The sequence below is a fragment of the Arvicola amphibius genome, chromosome 6 (assembly GCF_903992535.2).
Source record: "Arvicola amphibius chromosome 6, mArvAmp1.2, whole genome shotgun sequence".
NCBI lineage: Eukaryota > Metazoa > Chordata > Mammalia > Rodentia > Cricetidae > Arvicola > Arvicola amphibius.
Window position 1 is genome coordinate 102,560,705 of NC_052052.2, and position 22,855 is coordinate 102,583,559.

General features: G+C 39.8%; 1 protein-coding gene across 5 annotated transcripts in view; it reads left to right on the forward strand.

The window, feature by feature from the left end:
• Upf2 (UPF2 regulator of nonsense mediated mRNA decay) overlaps positions 1-21,983 on the forward strand; it is a 112,494-nt gene extending 90,511 nt beyond the window's left edge. For 2 of the 5 annotated variants that reach the window (XM_038334142.2, XM_038334144.2), the window contains exons 19-22: positions 6,098-6,265; positions 12,586-12,727; positions 13,381-13,501; positions 20,712-21,983. In XM_038334142.2, coding sequence (XP_038190070.1) covers positions 6,098-6,265; positions 12,586-12,727; positions 13,381-13,501; positions 20,712-20,721 — 441 coding nt within the window. In that variant the 3' untranslated portion in view covers positions 20,722-21,983. Of the gene's footprint in view, positions 1-6,097; positions 6,266-12,585; positions 12,728-13,380; positions 13,506-20,711 lie in introns of those variants that run through there. The other 3 variants (XM_038334145.2, XM_038334146.1, XM_038334147.1) reach the window with 3 other exon arrangements.
• Positions 21,984-22,855: the final 872 nt, after the last annotated feature.

A 22,855-nucleotide genomic window follows, 5' to 3' on the forward strand; every position in this document is an offset into this window, starting at 1 on the left:
CTACCCTCCCACCTCTGTGCGCCATCCTCCAAAATAACTGGGGGGAAAAAACCCAAAAAAACAAACAAATAAAACACCAAGTCCAATTTGTATTACCCATATACTCATTGGCACATTGTCAAACTCCTAGTGACCAGCCCCTTAAAGAAAACCAAATCCTCTCCCACCCACCCTACAGCCCCCCACCTCCATCAGAGACCATCATCTGTGAAGAGCTACACAGCAGCATCTTTATCACAATTTGTAAGGGCTTCCTTCAGTAGCTTTCTGTCTGAGCTGTTCCTTTATTTTTTTATTTTTTTTAGAGGTGGGAAGATTGTCATAGAAGCCTTCAATGTCTCTCTGGATTTTTCTTATTTTTTTGCATTGTTGTTGTGTTTTTTTTTCTTTTGGTTTTTGTTTTGTTGAGGCAAGGTCCCATTAGGTAACTGAGGCTGGCCTCAGACTTAATAATTAGCCCAGGTTGGCCTTAAATTTACTCTTTCCTGCCTCAGCCTCCCAACTGCTTGAATTACATGTGCATGCTATCTTAATTAACCCAAGAACCCTTAATTTATGAAGTAAATTTCATGTCATTTTAGAGGCATGTCAAATAAAGCATAATTAATTATTCTAATCTTCTAAAAGAAAAAATAGTTTGCATAAAGAAGCTTATGGAGTCAGTACCATTTAATAAACATTATGCAACTACTATGTGACTACCATTGTTCAACAGGTGAAGTGTAAGTAGTATATAAGACAGATGCTCTTCCTGTTCTTAGAGAAGATAGATATTTTAAAACTGCCAAGAACGTTACTCCTAAATTGTGGTAATTTGGTAAGGATAGAATGTTTTGATTTTTAGAAAGGGAAGATCCTTAGGTAGGATGGTGGAGAAGACATTTCTAATATCACGATGGAGCTGTTTAAGGGTGGGCAGATGAGATGGCTGGTTAAGAGCACTGGGCTGCTCTTCCAGAGGACATAGATTCAATTCCAAACACCCACATGGTGGTCACAACCATTGGTACACCAGTTTCAGGAAATCCAATACCTTTGCAGGTGCCAGGCATACAAATGGTACAGAGTCACATGAATGCAGGCAAAATATCCACACACCTAAAATAATTTTTTTTTTTAGTTAGGGGAAAGTGGAGAAAATTACAGAAGTCTTGAGGCAGAAAAGATCTTGCCTTAGAAAACTAAATAGAAGCTTAGTATCAGTGACACAATCTCTGGGAAAATGATGACAAGCACAGAGAACTATAATGGGAACCCTTGGAAGAACAAGTCCTGTGTGAAGGCGGTGCTCATAGGGGTGAGGCTGCAGACCTGAAAGCCCGGTTTGATAGTCAACAGGTTAACAGATGGTCTGTGTAGCGCCGTAGCAAGAAACAGAGACATCAGTTTGAGAGCTTTTCAGTTTGTGGAATGAAATGAATTTATTAGGTGCTTGACTAGATACAGAGTGTGGGTTCGATCTTTTGTAGCTATGACAGATGCCTGAAAGAAGTAGTTTAATGGAGGAAGAATTTGTTTGGATCTTGGTTTCAGTCCTTGATTGACTCTGTCACATTTAGAGTGACCTATAGCATTGCAGAAGCATCATGAAGGAAGTGCATGATGTAGGCAACTGTAACCACAAGGAAACATTAAGGGACAGGGACAAGATACACTTCTAAGAACATGCCTCCAGTAACCTGCTTCCTGCAGACAGGCTTGTGTTGGTTAGACTCTTTGTCCCTGTGACAAACACCTCAGAGAACAGCTTATAATAGGGAAGAAAGATTACTTTTGGTGCCCAATTTCAGTCCTTTACTGCTTTATGCCAGAGGCATGGTAGTAGGAGGTATATGATAAAGACTATTTACCTCATAGAGGTGGAAAGCAGAGACAGCAGGACAGGGGCCAGGTATGACCCCTTTCAGAGGTACTTTCTCCATAATGAATTTCCTCCAGCAAGTTCCCACCTCCTAAAATTTCTAATATTCTCAAAGTGGCACTCCTAGCTGGGACTAAACTTTTAGACAGAAGTCTCTCTATTGTGCCATAGTGGGCCTGGAACTTGCTTTATAGATCAGGCTGGCTTAATTCACAGGGATCTATCTGCCTGTCTTTGCCTCCCTAGTGTTGGGATTAAAGGCATGTACCACCACACCCAGCCTGAGCACTAAACTTTTAATGTGAATCATGTAAGGATATTTCACACTGTATAATTAGACTTTCCGGGGGGGGGGGGTGATCAGCCTCCAAAGAATGACACAGAGTCTTATTATTAATTATGAAAGCTTGACCTTTATCTTAGGCTTATTCTTAACTAGCTCTTGTAATTTAAATTAACCTATTTCTAGTAATCTACGTTCTACCACATGGCTTTTTATCTCTCCTCCATTCTATATGTCTGACTCCCTCTATGTCTTCCTGGCATCTCTTCTGTATCTTAGATTCTTCTCTAGTTCCTCTCTCTCCCCAGAAGTTCTGCCTAATCTCTTCTGCCTAGCTATAGGCCATTCATCTTTTTATTAAACCAATGACGGCAATACATCTTCACACGGTGTACAAATACCCATAACAATACATCTTCACACGGTGTACAAATACCCATAACAATACACCTTCACACGATGTACAAATACCCATAACAATACACCTTCACACGGTGTACAAATACCCATAACAATACACCTTCACACGGTGTACAAATACCCATAACAATACATCTTCACATGGTGTGCAAATACCCATAACAATACACCTTCACACGGTGTACAAATACCCATAACAATACACCTTCACACGGTGTACAAATACGCATAACAATACACCTTCACACGGTGTACAAATACGCATAACAATACATCTTCACACGGTGTACAAATACCCATAACAATACACCTTCACACGGTGTACAAATACCCATAACAATACATCTTCACACGGTGTGCAAATACCCATAACAATACACCTTCACACGGTGTACAAATACCCATAACAATACATCTTCACACGGTGTACAAATACCCATAACAATACACCTTCACACGGTGTACAAATACCCATAACAATACACCTTCACACGGTGTACAAATACCCATAACAATACACCTTCACACGGTGTACAAATACCCATAACAATACATCTTCACACGGTGTACAAATACACATAACAATACTGGATCCATAGCAGTGTTTCACCTGCTAAGTTTCTGTTATTTCTCAATAATGCTATTTGTGGATTAACACCCTCATGATCCATAACTTCTCAGGAACACTACTTGTAGCCTGTGAGATGGCTCAGCAGAACAAGCGTTTGCTACCAAGCTTGATGGCCTGAGTTGGAGCCCAGGCCCTGCATGGTGGAGGAGTAAACCAACAATTCCAAATTGTCATCTGACCTCCATACATTCACTGCGGCACATTGTAGTAAGGAGGCTGCTTGTTGGTTCCCGGCTACTAAGCCCCAAAATAATCATACAGAAACTGTATTATTTAAATCACTGCTTGACCCATTAGCTCTAGCTTCTTATTGGCTAACTCTTACATATTATTTAACCCATCTCCATTAATCTGTTCATCACCACGAGGCCAAGGCCTACCAGCACAGTTTCAGCACATCTGTCTCCCGTTGTGGCTCCATGGCTTCTCTCTTGACTCCGCCCTTCTTTTCCCCAGCATTCAGTTTAGTTTTCCCTGCCTAACTCTGTTCTCCTATAACTCTGTTATAGGCCCAAAGCAGTTCCTTTACTAACCAATGCTATTCACAGCATACAGAGGGAAATCTCACATCAGCACATGTTCTGCAACCCCACCCCCTAAAATAACAAGCAAAATAAATGAATAAATAAGCATAAAAATAAGTCTTTAATGTCTGTCAGTGGTGTAAGTTGTCTGTTAATGAAGAATCAAATAAGGAGATATGCATGTATTTATATCTGCTGCCCACCCTCTGTATATATGTTGAAATAGGAAAATGCCCAAAAATAGTATTAGAAAAATAGCTTTGATCCCCACTACTCAGAAAGCTGAAGCCAGTGGATCACAAACTTGAGACCTGTATGGACTACAGAATGAGTTTAAGGCCATCCTGGGCAACTTAATGAGTTAAGTCGTGTCTCAAAAATAAAAAAATAATAAAAGGATGGGTGCATGGCTTAGTGGTAGGATGTACCTAGATGTGTTCAAGGATCTGAACTCAATCTCTGGCACTGCAAATTAATTATATATGTTTAATATAGGACAGTTTGCTTGATAATGGTTGTTTGACCCTATGTGTATGTTAGCATATGTAAGAGAAACTATGGAGGAACATAACCTATTGATAATGGTGGTTGCATTTTCAACTGAAGCAGAGACAGGTAAGATAAAGGAATTAGTATAGATATTAATACATTTTTGTATTTAAATATCTTACAAGGAGAATGTGTTAATTTTGTAATCATTAATAATTTATGAATACAGGTCAGGATTTGCCTAACAACATTTTTCATTTTTAAGTAAAAGATGTTTATAAATCTAATAGATCTGGGACTGCTTCAGGCCAATTCTAATAAATTGTAATTTAGAAAACAAAAACCAATAAAACTGGCATTTTGCTTGATTGGCAAGTCTCTTGAATATATGAAACTCATATTAAAAGATGATTTAAAAGTTAGAAGAGCAATTTTGAGACCTTGAAAGGAATCAGCCTGCTCCATTCATCAGGATGTAGACAGGAATTGTTAGCATGAATATAGCATGAATTCCCACTTCCTTAAATACATCATTTCAGGTCCCTGCTTTTGCACCTGTTCCGCTTCAGTTTTTTTCTGTATTTCCAAAATTGCTATTTTCTCATCTTTTTGGAAGAAGTTGCACTAAGTCATTAATATTCTCAAATGTCTCATTTCTGTTCAGTCTTTCATGAAATTTCTGTATCTACCTAGTCCCAGTTAGGCATACCTCTAATGTATTTTAGCTTATATAGTCTCATTTGAAAGTTTACAAGCTTTCTGAATAAGTCCTCCACCCGAGCCCTGTGTGTGTGTGTGTGTGTGTGTGTGTGTGTGTGTGTGTGTGTGTGTGTGTGTTACACTGAAATAGACATTGTCATCATCCCTCATTCTTCACATTATTTTTTAAACTTAGTGATTGGCTTAGTCTGTCTAGTCGGTGATCCCCTGGTGTCTTCCTATGTCTGCCTACCATTGCTGGGACTACAAATATAACTAACTATACCCAGCCTTTTATATGGGTGCTAGTGATCCAAACTTAAGTCTTCATGCATGCATCTCATGCATTCTACCTACTGAGCCATCTCCCCAGTCTCTAGACTAAATCCTTTTGCTCTTACTTCCTCCAGGCTTAACACTAAGTAAGCATCAATGAAGGTTCATGTAATTAATCATTTGGAAATTCATTGTAAATACTAAAATCAATTGATACTACAACCAAGAAATTTTTAATGTGAATTGCTATAGATTTCAATTGCTATAGGTTTCACTTGTTCTTGGGTGTTTGTTGAGCACCTGTTGTATGTACTGCCTGTGAATGCTGGGGAGAGGGTGATTAGCTCTCAGTCTGGTGGAAGAGTCAGACTTCAGACACTGAGATTTTCTGATCATTACAAAAGCAAATGTAAAGATCTGTAATGATTTTAAGAGTGAAAGGACAGAATGCTTTTGAAGAACTCAGTCTGTGGGACCTGCAGTGCTGTGTGCCTACAGTAGGCTGGTACACTGAGCAGAAGCCAAGTCCCATGGTTCCTTGGAGGTCAGACACAAAAGGTTTTTAGGTAGTGATATTTCTATTTCTTGGTTTCACTTGCGTTTCAGAGTCTCTGTATCTTAGGGTTGTGTTTTAAGAAATACCACGTTTGTTGGGCGGTGGTGGCGGCACACGCCTTTATCACAGCACTTGGAAGGCAGAGGTAAGTGGATTTCTGTGAGTTTGAGGCCTGCTTTGTTTTCAAAAGTGAGTTCCAGGACAGCCAGGACTGTTATACAGAGAAACTCAAGCTTCTCCTCCTCCCACAACCAAAAAAGAAGAAAGAAAAGAAATACCATGTTGAATGAATCATTTGCAGTTTATATTTCTCTGTGTTTCAGAATACTTACATACTTTTTAAATTTCTGTCTTGAAGCAGAGAAGTGGTGAATCTGTTAAGGTGCACCAACTTGATGTTGCTATTCCTTTGCATCTCAAAAGCCAGCTGAGGAAAGGGCCCCCACTTGGTGGTGGGGAAGGAGAGACTGAGTCTGCAGACACAATGCCATTTGTCATGTTAACAAGAAAAGGCAATAAACAGCAGGTAAGAAATGTCCACTGTGAAGTTAATTGGTGGTTATCAGGTGTGAGAATTAACTTTGTTTAATAAATTCTAAGTTACCCTTTTCCTACAAAAAGAGATGAAAACTTTTTAAATATTCAGTGATAGAAATATTATCTATTATATGTATGGAAGGTGCATTGATTGACTTTTACAGAATAGATGTGTGTCAATGGAAAGGACTTTTAAATTCTAAGTACGTATATATTCATAAGAATATATAAATTCCAAAATAAAAAGAATATATAAATTCCTTGACTTCACGTAGTAAACTATCTAAGGAAGTTCATGGTAGGGAGGAAGAAGATATTGACTAACATCTCAAGAAAATTACTGGGATTAAAGGTGTGTGCCACCACTGCCCCGCCATTTAGCAGATATTTACTGAGCATAAATTCTGCTCCATGAAGCATGTATATGTGTCTAGGTCCTAGGACTATAGTGACACACACCATGAAATAGCTGTCTTTATGGATCTTATGTCTCACTGAGATGATAAGACCTGGCGTACAAGGATAAAAGCCAGCACTCAGCACAGCTCCTGGATGGACAGGTATTGGTTCTGTTTGTATGCTTTATCATTTCTGATATCAGGTTCATTTCTAAAGTTGATTAATTCATGTAATAATTGACATTTTTCAATAGATATCATTTTTCAAAAGATAGCTGCCACAGGTAGATAAGTGTAATACTTGGTTTTTATGTTATTCATATAGCTATTTGGCATATTTGTTTCATGCTAAGCCCTTTGTTTAGACTAAAAGTTAAGCAAATTCTTTCTTTCTTGGAGCTTCATTCTTATTTAGGGAACCATAAAGTCAAGAAATCACTGTCAATTTGGGAGGTTGTGAGAGATTAAAGCAAGATGAAAAGAGACAGTGGCAAGGCTAGAGACATGGAGACTTCGAGTGATTGTGATGGAAAGAAGAGTCTGTATTCAAAGTAATGATGCCAGCATAGTGAGAAGGTTCAGTGGGTGCAGATGACAGGCTGAGTTCAACCCCAGAACCCACCTGGGAAGAGAGAGCTCCCAGAAATTGTCCTCTGACATACACACTGTATCTATATCTTATCTATCTCACACACAGAGAAAAACTGAAAAACTAAATCTAACTATAAAAACAATCTAAGGTCTTTCTGGAGATGGAGGCTAAAGAACCTAGGAAGAGGATAATGGTAAGCAGGAATCCCTGAAAGATTAGCGTGGTGAAGGCCACCATTTGGTCTTGGATGTCTGCTTCTCTGTCCATTTCTCCTCCACAGCCCTGGGCCCAGCTTGTCTCCCCGCTATCCTTTCAAACTTAGCTCCTTCTGGGTCCAGTAGCTGAGACCCAGTCCTGTCACTTCAAGAACAGAGGAACACCTTCCACAATTCCCTAGGTCCTCCAAGCCTAACTCCAGCCCTGAATTGGCTTCTGCAGCACTATGCTTACTCACCAGTGCCAGCGGATGGCAACCCAGGCAAAGACACTGACTCCCTGCACACACCTGCTAAGACCTTAGCATGGAAATCTAGCCACTTCTTGGACTTGGTGCTCAAAGTGGGCTGCCACTCAGCCTTGTTCCAGAACCTAAAAACTCTGCCACATTGCAAAATCCGTCATCCCCTGCACCTTCCCAAGGAACTAGAGTGGGTGCAAGTACTCAAACCTTGGGAGTAGGTAAGATCGGGAGTCTCTATTCTTAACTATCAAGCTACTAAGCAGATGTGAGGGCCGAGGGCTTACCCCTTGGAAAAGATTCTTCACTTAACTTAGTTAAGACCTGATACCCTTCCTTCTTTTCCAGTAAGAAAAAAAGGAGAAATTAAGACAATCACCAGCACCCTAGTCCCAAGGCAGAGGGACACAGAGGCAGAACCTTGCAGCCATGCTTACCCACCTTCCACACTGCCGCTTCCAGTCTGTTTGATGTTTGGGCTATGTGACTAGATAAAATTCCCCTCTGCATTTTTTTTAATTTGCAAATGAGTATCTCTGTTCTTGTCCATAATTTCTTATTTAGATAAGGGATTGTAGAAGTCCTACTTTATACCATTCTTTTGCTAACTGGTAAGTAAAGAAGTCTCAATAATATCAAAATAATAGGGCCAGCAAGGACTTTACATCATGCCTAATGTTAAAGTTAAAATGTCAAAATCAGACACTAGCTTCCTTCGTCACGCCTACCTTCTCTGTGCATGCACACACACACAGCTCTAACCAGGCTTCATTGTGCTTTTATAAGGCCCATCCCTCTCTGTAGACCAGGGCTGTGCTTTTTATGCTCACTCAGTCTAAAGAGGAAAGTGAGACCTGGTTTTGGTAAGAATCCTAAATTAGGTGTTATTCCCTGACATTTGCCAAAACTGCTTCTCAGTTACCTGATGTTGGTATTTTACCACTGTAACCAAGGTTCTCAAATCCCAAGTGTTGAACTTTTTCCCTAGGCCTACTTAGTTTTTTGAGCTAGACTTTTTTTTTCTTTTAAAGAAAAACTTAGTCATCCCATTATAGGTCTCCTTTATCTTTCTCTCTGCTCTTCCTCTGTACTCCCTACCCATGCCAATGGCTTTTCTTGGCACACAAAAAAGTAAGTCTGAAAAGGTCATTTAATTCTAACATTTTAAGGCATAATACAGTGCATAAAACCTTTACATGTGTAGGGGTGGGGGCAAAGAGTGGTGTTTAGCTACTATAATTAGGTATTTCTTGGTTCCCATTACTGCATAACTACTCATGTCTTGGCATGTACCTTGGATCCTAAGTTTTATTAACTAAAAATAAAAGCTTAGTACTATCTTTTCGGAAGAAAAACTATACAATAGTTTTCCTTTTTATTGTATTAAGGTACACATAAAAATCCATTCATCAGCATGCACATGCTGTTTAGTCCATATACAACTTGTAGGCTTTGACAGTACATTGAAATGTACCTCAAGGCCAGGCATGGTGACACACACCTGTAATCCTCAGAGGCTGAGATAGGGTCATTAATTTGGAGGCCAGTTTCAGGTAAATTATTGGAAGAAGCATCATGGTATGTTGTAGTCTGAATAAGTGTATTTTGTTCTTTTTTTTTAATTTACCATTTGGGTGTTGGCTTTTCTATAAGTGTGAAATCTTTTACTGTATAGGAATGTTTAAGACAGGATTTCTGTTTAGAAAAACCTTACTGTGGTAGTCATCTGTAGAAAAAAAATCTATCAGTGAAGTGAGTTGGTAAAGGGAAGTAAAAGTGTCAACAATTAATGTCTACATTTACGCATTATTGATTTGATCATTAAAAATGTTTTAGCATAATAGCTCTGTTATATAGTTTAGCAGATTTTGTTTTTAAAAATACAAAGTAAATCAGGCAGTGGTAGCACACACCTTTAATCTCAGCACTCAAGAAGCAGAAGCAGGTGGATCTCTTGAGTTCCAAGCCAGCCTGGTCTACAGAGAGTTCCAAGACACTTAGGGATACATAGAGAAGGCCTGTCTTGAAGAAGGAAAAAAAAGTTGGGGTTAGAGAGATAGCTCAACCTTTTGGTGTTTGCAGTACAATCATGAGGACCAGAGTTTGGTTCCAAGTACCCATATAACAAACCAGAATCCTACAGACACACATAACTCAGTTCTGAGGAATCCAGCACTCTTTTCTCCCTCACTCAAGCAAATGTACAAATAAAATGAATTTTTTTAAAAAAGCAAAGTAACAGATTCAACACAATGCCCATTAAAATCCCAGCAAAATTCTTCAAAGACCTCAAAAGAACAGTATTCAACTTCATATGGAAAAAGCAAAAAATCCAGGATAGCCAAAACAATCCTGTACAATAAAAGAACTTCTGGAGGTATCACAGTCCCTGACTTCAAACTCTACTACAGAGCTACAGTACTGAAAACAGCCTGGTATTGGCATAAGAACAGACAGGAGGACCAATGAAAACTGAATAGAAGACCCAGATATCAATCCACACATCTTCAAACACCTGATTTTAGACAAAGAAGCAAAAAATATCAAATGGGAAAAAGAATGCATATTTAACAAGTGGTGCTGGCATAACTGGATATCAAATGTAGAAGAATAAAAATAGACCCATATCTATCACCATGCACAAAACTCAAGTCTAGATGGATCAGAGACCTCAACATAAAGCCAGCCACACTGAACCTTATGGAAGAGAAAGTGGGAAGTACACTTGAACGCTTTGGCACAGGGAACTGCTTCCTAAATATAACCCCAGCAGCGCAGACACTGAGAGAAACAATTAATAAATGGGACCTTCTGAAACTGAAAAGCTTCTGTAAAGCAAAGGACACAGTCAACAAGACAAAACGACAGCCTACAGAATGGGAAAGATCTTCACTAAACCCACATCAGAGGCCTGATCTCCAGAATATACAAAGAACTCAAGAAACTGGACACCGAAAGAACACATAATCCAATTTTTTAAAAAAAAAATGGAGTAAAGACCTAAACAGAGAACTCTCAACAGAGAATCTAAAATGGCCGAAAGACACTTAAGAAAATGTTCAACACTCTTAGTCATCAGAGAAATGCAAATCAAAACAACTCTGAGATTCCATCTTACACCTGTAAGAATGGCCAAGATCAAAAACTTATGCCGGAGAGGTTGTGGGGAAAAGGAAACACTTGGGCATTGCTGGTGGGAATGCAAGCTGGTACAGCCTCTTTGGATGTCAGTGTGGTGATTTCTCAGAAAATTAGGAAACAGCCTTAACTCAAGACCCAGCAGTACCACTTTTGGGTATATATCCAAAGGATGTTCAATTGTGCCACAAGGACATGTGCTCAGCTATGTTCATAGCAGCTTTGTTTGTCATAGTCAGAACCTGGAAACAACCTAAATGCCCCTCAACCGAAGAATAGATAAGGAAAATGTGGTATATTTACACAATGAAGTACTACACAGCAGAAAAAAATGAAGACAGCTTGAAATTTGCAGGAAAATGGATGGAACTAGAAAACATTATTTTGAGTGAGGTAACCCAGACACAGAAAGACAATTATCACATGTACTCACTCATGAGTGATTTTTAAACATAAAGCAAAGAAAACCAGCCTACAAACCACAATCCCAGAGAACTTAGACAACAGTGAGGACACTAAGAGAGACTTACATAGATCTAATCTAAATGAGAAGTAGAAAGTAGAAAAAGACAAGATCTCCTGAGTAAATTGCGAGCATGGGGACCTTGGGGGAGGAGAGAAGAAGGGAGGGGAGCAGAGCTCAATAAATATCAATAAAATGCAAAGTATATTTAACTTAATACTGGAAGACAAACAATTGTTTTGTAACCACTGCCCATAAAGAATTATAATTTGTTACATGTTTTGACTAGGATAATTAGAATTTACTGTAACCTGAGATTATATTATATATATGTATAGTATGTATATATATATGTAGTATATATATATATATATATATGTAGTTTTAAGATACAGCCATGTTATGATTCAGCTTAAAACAACACCCTTAGCACCCCACTGTTGCTTCTACTGACACATGCTCCAGAAGCTCAGTAAGTGATCATACCTTTGATCTGGAGTTATCGATGAGGTCTCTTATGATAGTGCAACAGAGAATTTGGGTTATGAGACACCTAAATGTTTTATGCCTGTTGGTTAGCATAGCTTACTTAAAAAATTTTCCAGGGAGCCATGAGCCATAATTTTATAGATTTTTATCTAGGTTTGTCTGCCATATGCATTCCTAAGCTAGAAACATCTTGCTTAGAACAAGCGTTCCAAGAAAGGGAACAGGATCTCAGGATGAGATGCTTCATTCTCATCCTCGAAACAAAGAAGTGCTCAGAATGTCAAAGATGGGTAGATTTGCCCTATATAGTTTGGGAGGCAGGTAGAAATGTAAGAAATGTGCCTTTCATTTTGATCTATAAAAGCCTTTTGAGAGGGGTCTGCAGGATGAAAAGTTGTACTGTCTCTGCATGTATGCTTCCAAAGAACTGCTATTTATGAATTCAGTCAAACTTAGTGGCCTTCCACTTCAAGTATCTTTTGGAAAAATCTGATTTATAGTGAAGGATAGAATGGGATGTTTTGGTTTGGTTTTTGGTTTTTTTTTAGACAGGGTTTCTTTGTGTAGTCTTGGCTGTCCTAGAACTAACTTTGTAGACCAGGCTAGCCCCAAACTCACAGAGATCTACTTACCACTGCCTCCCCCAAGTGCTGAGATTTAAAGTCGTGTGCTACCACTGTTCAACCTGACAGTATTGTTTTCTAAACTAATATATTTAATTCTTAACTATTTTATCAGGCTATTTTTGATTCCAATGTTATTTTTCCTCCAGTTTAAAATTCTTAATGTGCCCATGTCGTCCCAACTTGCTGCAAATCATTGGAACCAGCAACAAGCAGAACAAGAGGAGAGGATGAGAATGAAAAAGCTTACATTAGATATCAATGAACGACAAGAGCAAGAAGATTATCAAGGTACAAAATAATTTATAGCCCATAGACTTCCAGTGCCATCACTCTGGAGACTGAGGAAGAAGGGTCACCATACATTTAAGGACAGCGTGGACTACATAGTAAGACTCTATCTCAGCCAGGCAGTGGTGATGCACTGGAACTCACAGAGATCCTTTTGCCCCCCTGCCTCTGTTTCCCAAGTGCTGGGATTAAAGGCGTGGACCGCCACCACCTGGCTGTAAATAAACCTTTAAAAATAAAAATAGTGTTTACTTGAGTTGGAATTCCCAGCACACATATTTAAAAAAAAAAAAAAGGTGTGGTGATTAATGTTTGCACCCCCAACGTTGGAGAGGCAGATCTCTGGGGCTTGCTGGCCAGCCAACCTCAAGTAATAGGCAAGGCCCAAGTCCCAGTAAGCGACCGTGTTGAAAAACGGGATGGACAGTGCGAGAGGGGGAAAAACACCTGTGTGTTATCCTAGCTATCAGGGTTGTTACTTCCTTTACCTTTTCATGCTTTCAATACTTCATAATCATTAGCCTGTATGTTTTTTGAAAGTTGTTACCTACATATAAACACCAATGAACTTGATCTCCCTGGTTTTTTGTGCATTTGTAGAAGCATATATTTACAAGAGTTAACAGCATTTTTCTCTTTACTCCTAATCACAGAAATGTTGCAGTCTCTTGCACAACGCCCAGCTCCAGCAAACACCAATCGTGAGCGGCGGCCTCGTTACCAACATCCAAAGGGAGCACCTAATGCAGATCTAATCTTTAAGACTGGTGGGAGGTAAACAGCCTTCACTTGATTCCTCCTCACAAGAGTTCCTGTAAATGTTTTTGTGAAAAATTGAGTTTGGGATTAGCCTGTTACATCACTGCTAAACATACAAAATAGTTTTAAGAGTTTGAAGTCAGGGATTGTGATGCCTCCAGAAGTTCCTTTATTGTACAGGATGGCTTTGGCTATCCTGGGTATTTTGTTTTTCCATATGAAGTTGAATATTGTTCTTTTGAGGTCTGTGAAGAATTTTGCTGGGATTTTGATGGGCATTGCATTGAATCTGTAGATTACTTTTGGTAAGATTGCCATTTTTACTATGCTAATTCTGCCTACCCAAGAACATGAGAGATCTTTCCATTTTCTGGTGTCTTTATCAATTTCTTTCTTCAAAGATTTAAAGTTCTTGTCATACAGGTCTTTCACTTGTTTGGTTAGAGTTATCAAAAGATATTTTATGTTATTTGTGGCTGTTGTTAAGGCTGATGTTTTTCTGATTTCTTTCTCAGCCCGTTTATTGTCTGTATAAAGGAGGGCTACTGATTTTTTTGCGTTAGTATCTTGAAATTTGCAGACAAATGGATGGATCTAGAAAAAACCATATTGAGTGAGGTAACCCAGGCACAGAAAGACAAATATAATATGTACTCACTCGTAAGTGGCTTTTAGACTTAAAGCAAAGAAAATCCAGCCTGTAGTCCACAACCCCAGAGAACCTAGACAACAAGACCCTAAGAGAGGCATACATGGATCTACATAGGAAGGAGAAAAAGACAAGATCTCCTGAGTAAATCAGGAGCATGGGGGTCGCTGGAGAGAGTAGAAGGGCAGAGGCGAGGAAGAGAGGGTAGCAGAAAAAAATGTATAGCTCAAAAAAATAAAAATAAAAATGAAGCAAAAAAATTAGAGGCAATGAAAAATATTAGTTTCCTGCCTGTTCACTTTCTTTAAAGTAGCTTAAAGTATATGCTGTAGTATTGATATCTGTCACTTTCATAAAATCATCAGAAACCAGAACTGTTAGGATGTTTTGACACTTAATAATATTGACATTTCCATTTGGTAGGTTAACTTCTCAGGTGTTCTTGTCAATATCCAAGACTTTCTCAACTAAAATAATGTCTTTTTTACCATTCTTATATGTTAGGTTGCCAAAAAGTAGAAGAAAACAGTGTCCCTACCCTCAAGGCTAGAGTCTAATGGAAAAATGTATTTACGAGTACTTGAAAGTTAATTCTGCACTAGCACTAGTTGTTTTTGTTTTGGGTTTTTTTTTTTTTTTTTTTTTTTTTTTTTTTTTTTTTTTTTTTTTTTTTGGTGGTAGTGGGTGGGTTGCTCAAGATAGGGTGTCTCTGTGTAGCCCTTGATGCCCTAGAGCTCATTGTGACTGGGCATACCTTAAACACAGATATGTCTGCTTTTGCCTCCCAAGTGCTGGGATTAAAGGCGTGCACCACAACACTCGTCTTAGTCATTTAAAAAAAAAAGAATTATTGAAATACAAAGTATTTCCTAGGAAGAAGGAGACAGATAAAATATGGGGAAATAGATACATAAATATATAAATGCATATATAAACACGTGTGTGCCTTTTTTAAAATTTCATGTGCATTTTTCTCTTTATCCTACATGTATGTCTGTGTGAGGGTTTCAGATCCCCTGGAACTGGAGTTACAGACAGTTGTGAGCTGCCATGTGGGTGCTGGGAATTGAACCTCAATCCTCTAGAAGAGCTGTCAGTGCTCTTAACCACTAAGCCATCTCTCCAGCCCCGTTTATATATTTGTTGATGGTGTTACATAGTTGTCTTTCCAAAATTCTTCGTTGCTGAGTAGAAGTGGCATACACCTTTAATCCCAGCACTGGGGAAGCAGAGGCAGGCAGATCTCTGTGAGTTTGAGGCAGCCTTGTCTACAGAGCTAGTTCCAAAATAGTCTCTAAAGCTACAGAGAAACCCTATCTCAAAAAACCAAACCAAAATTCTTTGTTAACATTCTCTTATTTCCCTTTGAATTCCACGTTGAAAGAGGTTGCCTTGTTTGTTTTTCCTTTCCTCAAAGTAAGGCTATGACTTAGCATTCTCCTTTCACTGAAGCTTCACTTGGAACCCTTTCTGGATCTTGGGTATTGTCTTAGTCACCCTCACAGTGTCGGCTTTGTTTTATTTGTTTGTTTTGGAGAATTTTTTACTTTTTGAGTGTTTTACCTACATGTACGTTTGTTTACCACATACGTCCCTGATGCCTGAGGAGGTTGGAAAACATACTGGATTCCTTGGTCCTGGAGTTTGGGATGGTTGTGAGTCACCATGTGGGTTCTGGAAATCAAATTTGAGTTCTCTGCAAAAGCAACAAGTGCTGAAAACTGCTGAGCCATCTCTCCAGCTCCTCACCCCTTTTATATTTTTTAAGTTTTATTTGTTTGTTTGTTCGTTCGTTCGTTCGTTCGTTCGTTCGTTCGTTCGTTCGTTCATTCATTCATTTTGAGATAGGGTCTTACTATGTAGCTCTGGCTGGCCTGGACTAAGATCAAGTGTAGATCGCTGTTGTAGCCCTTCATCAACTTTGTGGTCTTTTTTGACCCTTCTGTGTCATTTTCTTCACTATAACTAGTATTCTGAGATGCGGTCTGCCATAAGACTTTTGTGAGTCCTCTATCTAAAGCCCCTCAGTGGTCCCCCATGCTGAGCTTATAGTATAAACTCTGAGTTACACAGCTTGGTTAACTTTTCTTATTGTTTTTTCTCATATTCTCAGCCAAGCTGGCCTCTTGGTTAACTGTATTTTCCCCCCTCCCCATCTCTCTTCCCCAGCTTCCCTGTTTGACCTTTCTCTCTTCCCCTCTATACCTCCCCCTCCATATCCTGCTTCTCTGCAACCTGGGGTAACTCTGTTCCTCTTTTAAGGACTGCCTTGGTATTCTTAGGACTTTCCTAAGTAAATAAAAATATGCTGCCATGACTCTGTTCTACAGAGCAATTTCTACTTAATTACCTGTTAGCTTGTCTCCATTCCCCCAGGGGATTACTGTAGAGGTAAGGACTGTGTTTTATCTTTCCTTGTATCTCCTACATGGCACTTACAGAAGTGGCATCTAACAAGCTCATTTAGTTGAATAGACAAAGGAACTTTTGTTTTGGTTTGGTTTGGTTTGGTTTTTCTCTGTGTAATAGTCCTGCCTATCCTGAACTCACTTTGTAGACCAGGATGGTCTGTTGAAGTTCTGTCCTGACTTCCTTTGGTGATGAACAGAAGCGTCAGACAGAACTTAAACAGGATAGAATCCTGGACGCAGGAGCCTGATGCAGAGGCCATGGTAGGGTACTGCTTACTGGCTTACTTACCATGGCTCGCTCAGCCTGCTTATAGACCCCAGGACCACCAGCCTAGGGATGGCATTACCCACCATGGGCTGCATCCTCCTCTATCAATGACCAATTGAGAAAATACCTTACAGCAGGATCTCTAGCTTGTGTCAAGTTGGCACACAAAACCAGCCAAGTGCAACTGATTGACTTGTTGACTTGACACACAAACACACAAGCTTGACAACAAGCCACAGCCCTTACTTTCTTGTTTATTCCCAAGATCTCACATTAAAAACATAAATAACTTTAAAAGTCCCACAATCTTTACAAATCCAAAAGCATTAAAATTTTAGTTTCTTTAAAATAGCCAATCTCTAAAACTCCAAAATCTCTTAAAAGTTAAGTTTTTCAACTATAGGCTCCTGTAAAAATCAAAATTAAATGCTTTCTTATTTCAAGAGGGAAAAACCAGGGCACAGTCACAATCAAACCAAAGCAAAATCAAACTCCAACTGTGTGAGCAAAACAACATTCAGTGTGTAGGAATCCACTCATGATCTTCTGGGCTCCTCCAAAGGACTTGGGCCAATTCTTATGCTCTGCCCTCTGCAACACACATAGCTTGTCCTCTTGGCTCCGGCTGACTTTGTTGCTGCTGCTGTCCTTGGTGTTTGTTGCATGGTACTGTCATCTCCAAATTGCTGGGATCCTCTGTTTCAACTGGGCTGCACCTTTCACCAATAACCTCATAAGCTCTGTTCATGGTACCAAGCCTCAGCTTCTCCTTATGACCCCTTCATTACTGGGTCTTCAACTACTACTGTGTCTGTACCTTCAACTAATGGCCTCTCCTGACTTCTCACAGTGCCAAGCCTCAGCTGCTCTCCCTTCATGCCATCAAAACCAGTACCACCTGGGTGACTTTTAACTCTACCAGGTCTACTGCCAGTTCGAGGTACAACCTTGGCCACCTCTGGAACACAGCTTCTGTGTACTGACTCCGCGGAAACAGTTCCCAGATTTCACCTTAGTGAAGCTGATTACTTCTTAATCACTGCTAACTTCTCAGCTCCAGCTGACCAGCATGGAGTGTCCCAGCAAAGCAAAGGTTTCACTTCAGCAGTTCTGCTGTCTTGTTAATCCCAGCTCAACCTAAGCAGAACCAGAGACTCTTAAAGTGAATAGCCCTGATTGAGTCTTTAAATATCCTTCTGAAATTTCACAAGCCAGGCCTCCATCCTCTGCACTGCTCTCAGCATTCTTCCAAGCTCGCACAGTCCATCCCACTTAGCTCTCAACACTTAGAGGCGTCTCTAGCCCAAAGTCCTTCCACAAGCCTCCCAAACCATTGTCAGGTCTGTCACAGCAATACCACACTACACTGGTACTAACATGTTTTGTTAGGGTTTCTGTTGTTGCAACAAAACACCATGACCAAAAGCAAGTTGTGGGGGGAAAGGGTTTATTAGGCTTACACTTTCATATTGCTGTTCATTACAAAAGGAAGTGAGGACAGGAACTCAAGCAGGATAGAATCCTGGAGGCAGGAGCTGATGTAGAAGCCGTGGAAAGGTGCTGTTTACAGGCTTGTTTCTCATAGCTTGCTCAGCCTGCTTTCTTACAGAATCCAGGGATTACACCTCCCACAATGAGCTGGGCCCTCTCCCATCAATCATTAAGAAAATGCCTTACAGCTCCATTTTAATGAGACATTTTCTCAATTAAGGTTCTCTCATTTCAGATAACGCTAGTTTGTATGTCAAGTTGACATAAAACTAGCCAACACATCCATCATCTTTAAGAATGGCTCTCTGAACCTATCATGGTGGCATATGCTTATCCTAGTACTTGATTGGGCAGAAACAGGTGTTATTTCTGTGAGTACAAGGCTTGCTTCATCATAGCAAGTTCCAGACCAGCCAGGGATATATAAGACCCTGTCTCTAAAGGGGCGGGGTAGAGGTGGCATATAGCAGGGGAGTACTTTGCTCAGTAGTTAGGAGTACTTACTGCTCTCTCCATGGACTTGAGTTTGGTTGTGGCAACTTAGAACCATCTGTAACTCCAGTTTCAGAGGATCTGACACCTTCCTCTAATCTCCACAAGATCAGGCACACACAGGTAAAACATTCACATAAAATCTTCTTAAATGCCCTTTGTAAAGAAAGTATAATGAATGCTTTAACAATATAGGCATGCTGGGCAGTGGTGGTGCACACCATTAATTCCAGCACGAGGTAGGGGTAAGCAGATCTCTGTGAATTTGAGGCCAGCCTGGGCTACATAAGTTCCAGGACAGAGAAGGTCTACCTTGTCTTGGGGAAAAAAAAAGAAAGTGAATGCTTCAGTTTCATGTGGATTATTCTAGTGTTCCTCAAACTTTACAGATACACATCAGTTATTTACTGAAATACATCTTGCCTACTCTTGTTTTCATAATGAGACGGTGTTGCTGTGTTGTCTAGGTTCATTTAAGTAATCCCAAGCTTAGTTTTTCCGTCTCATCTTTTCAAGCAGCTAAGACAGCTGGCTTAAGCTTTTATTGTATACCCTTCTCACACACACATTGCTGGATAATTATCCCAGCTAGGCATGTGTTCTCCCATTGAGTTAAACCCCTAACCCATTGTTCTTGTTTTTTGAGACAGAATCTCCCTATGTGCAGCTCAAGAAGGCCTTCAACTCTCCTAATTCCAGTACAGAGATTAGAATTATGTTGTTCCACCACACTCCATGTAGGAACTTACTCCTAGAATAATAGCCCAACTGTGCATTAAAAATACTTTTTACAGCTCTTAGCATCAATCACTCAGGGTGATTCTTTGCCTATAAGCTAGTTAAGTGACACTCTACTAAAAGTCTGAAGTCTGTCTTACAAAGCTTTTTAACATTTTCTTCTCTCATCCATTGAACTTAATTCCATTTTAGACAGCTGCTTTGTGTTTACTTCAGGAGAGACTTTTGCATCTTTGAATTATTTCTTTCAGGGGATGGTTGTATTGATTTCCCCCTCGTTCGGTTTGTTCAGTTCTGGGGTTGTTTTGTTGTTGTTGTTTTGTTGTGGTTTTTTTCCCCCCATGGGTAGATACAACTCAGGATGCACTTCTCCATGTTTGTATTTTATTCCTTGAAGGTTTCTTGCTACTATAGCCTGCTGTTTGTAAAACATAATGTGGAAGTTCATTCAAACTGTCATGAGGAAGTACAGCAGAAGTTTGTTGTCTCAGTTTTGGAGACAGGAAATCAGCAAGGTTGATTTCCTCTGAGCTGTAAAGAACATATTCAGGCTTCTCAGCTTCCAGAAGTTTGCTGACAGTCCGTGGCTTGTAGATGAGTCACCCTCGTCTGTGTCTTTATGTCCACATAGTGTTCTTTCTGTGCATCTCTGTGCCCATGCTTTATTTTATAAGAACATGTTGGGAGCTCACCCTATTGCAGCATTGCTACATTTTAATTGATCACATCTGTCAACAGCTTTCCAAATAAGATTATAGTCTGATGTTTTATAGGTTAGACTTCTCCATATGCATTTAGGTGATACACAAGTCAACCACTCATAAACTGATTTCTTAGCATCTTAGAAATTAGTTGTAGAGAGCCACATATTGTGGTATGTGCCTTATTATAATACTATGACTTGGGAGCAGAAGATAGGAAAACCACGAGTTCATGATTATCCTCAGCAACATAATGAGTAGAAGGCTACATATGACCATATCAAAAGTGTGGGAGACAGAAATTAGCTGCAGAAAAGGTATAGGAGCCATGTGTGATCTATGGAGGACATGTGTGATCTTCAAAAAGCATTTACTAGAAGTCGATGTATGGCGATTGCTGGTGCTTGAGTCTTTCTTACTCCAATTTTGTCCTGCATTGGTAAAGTTCCTAACGTCAACCTGTTTGTACCTTTAGGAGACGTTGATCCAGCAGCACGTGTCATTTCATTAGGTCCTGTATCTGATGTTGTGGATAGTGGAGTCCTCCAGCAATTGAATGAGAGCAGCGGACACATCTCAGCATGTCGGTCTAGAGAGTTGCGAATCTAAACCTGGGACAGGCTGGGGCCATGAGGCAGAAACACCAGCCTCCGCCAACACCGGAACAAGCCGACGCTTCCAGACAAGGCAGAAAGGCCTTTTGTAATGGAAATCACGTGAGGGTTAATCTTCTCTTGAGAATGTCAGTCAAGAAATGAGAAGGTTCACTTGACTACTGAGCAGTTACACCAGGAAGAGCGTCAATGAGATGACTGAGCCGGAGAAGACACGGTTGAGATGGGAATGGTATGGGGGAAATGAACTTGAGTTTTAAACTTGATTTAAGTTACAGTGTCTCTGAATTGAACATCCCATGTTGGAAGAAGATACATTTGGGGGCTCCAGGACTACAGTAGAAAAGTATAGAGCAAGCAGTAAAATCTTCTAGTAAAAACTTACATGCAGGACAACAAAATGATGAAAGATATACAAATGCCAGATAAGCCACCAGGAAGGGTTTTGTTAAGGAGTTTGTTTCAAGAGGAGCAAGGGATGAGGAAGGAAAAACCTGTTTTATCCATCAGAGTCAGTGATGTAAAATTGCCTATTATAGTGAAAGAAAATGTGAAGACTGTTATATGCAAAGCATTAATTCAGATGGTTAGAAAAGTCTGATACCAGCCTAAGAACGGGGATATAGTTGAGCCCATTGTAAGTATCATTGAAAACAAAACGTGCCAGTGAGCATGTCACAGAAGAACGAAGGACAACAAGAAGTGGATCAGAGTATTTTGTTGACCTTCATGGGTTTACAGCCTCTGTGTCTAAACAAAATATGGAAACAAGTAGAGCTTTTACTTTGCTTTTGTTTTCGTTTCATTTTGTTTTCTTCCCCTCCCCCAAATAGAAATGAGGGTTCTTAGTCTGTTTCTGACAGTCTGTTAATTTATTAGGATAGGTATTTTTCATTTGCTTTCAATAGGCATAGTAATTTAGTTAAAGAACACATCTGTATGCTACAACTTGATTACATCTTTTTTTTCTATTTTGCATCTTTCTTTTACCATGTTTCAGTTTCTGCATGTAGATTTCAATAAGAAACCAAACTTGTAAAGTTGTAACATTTCACATGGAAATGCTGCCCAATCTTCACCAGCTTCAGAAATCTGACCTTTGCCGATGCTGCAATAAAGTGTTGTAATTTGGATTTGGCATGATTTGTTTTATTTGGTTTGGGAAACCTTTCAGCTGGTCAGTATCACCCAGGGTCTTCTTCATGTTTTATAAAATATATTCTCTGATAGATAAAATGGTACATGACTATATCCCAGAACACAGTACTGAGGCAGGAGGGGCACAAGTTGGAGGACCAGCCTGAGCTATATAGTGACCTGAGTATATAGTGAGATTTGTCTTTTTAAAAAACAAACAAACAACAACAACAAAAAAAAAAAAAAACCAAGGTCTCCCTTGGCTGTATATACTCATTCTGTAGACCTTGGAACTTAATACATAGACCTGGAACTCTGCCTGCCTCTGCTTCCCAAGTGCTGGGACTAAAGGCACCATGCACAGAAGACATTGTCTTTAAAAACCTAGTAGATTTCTTGCCTAGCTTGACCCCGGCACTGTGTTATATCTCTAAGAAATATGAGAGAAACAAAGGCAAGAACTTCCTCCCATGTTCCTAAATCCCCCCCCCCCCCCGCACACATTTATCAAAGATAAACAGATGTTCACAAACCCAGCTGTCAGACTCCTTCCTTCCCTCTAATGATCTGCCTTTAAGAACTAATGAACTGAAAACCAACCCAACTGAGAACCTTTCGCAAGGAAAGCCCCTGCACTTTCCTAGCAGGGCCTAAGACATACACACATGTGTGTGTATGTGTGTGTGTATGTGTATATATTTAGTCTTTGCGTGACAGCCATTGCAGAATGGACCCACTTAAAACCAAGCAGCCAGCCAAGGGGAAGGTCATAGGCAGGAAGCAGTGGATAAGATGAGAAAAGTGGAGGAGGGAAAAGAAACAAGGAGCAGCACTTGGAACCACAACCCTAGAGGCCCAGTAGGGGGCG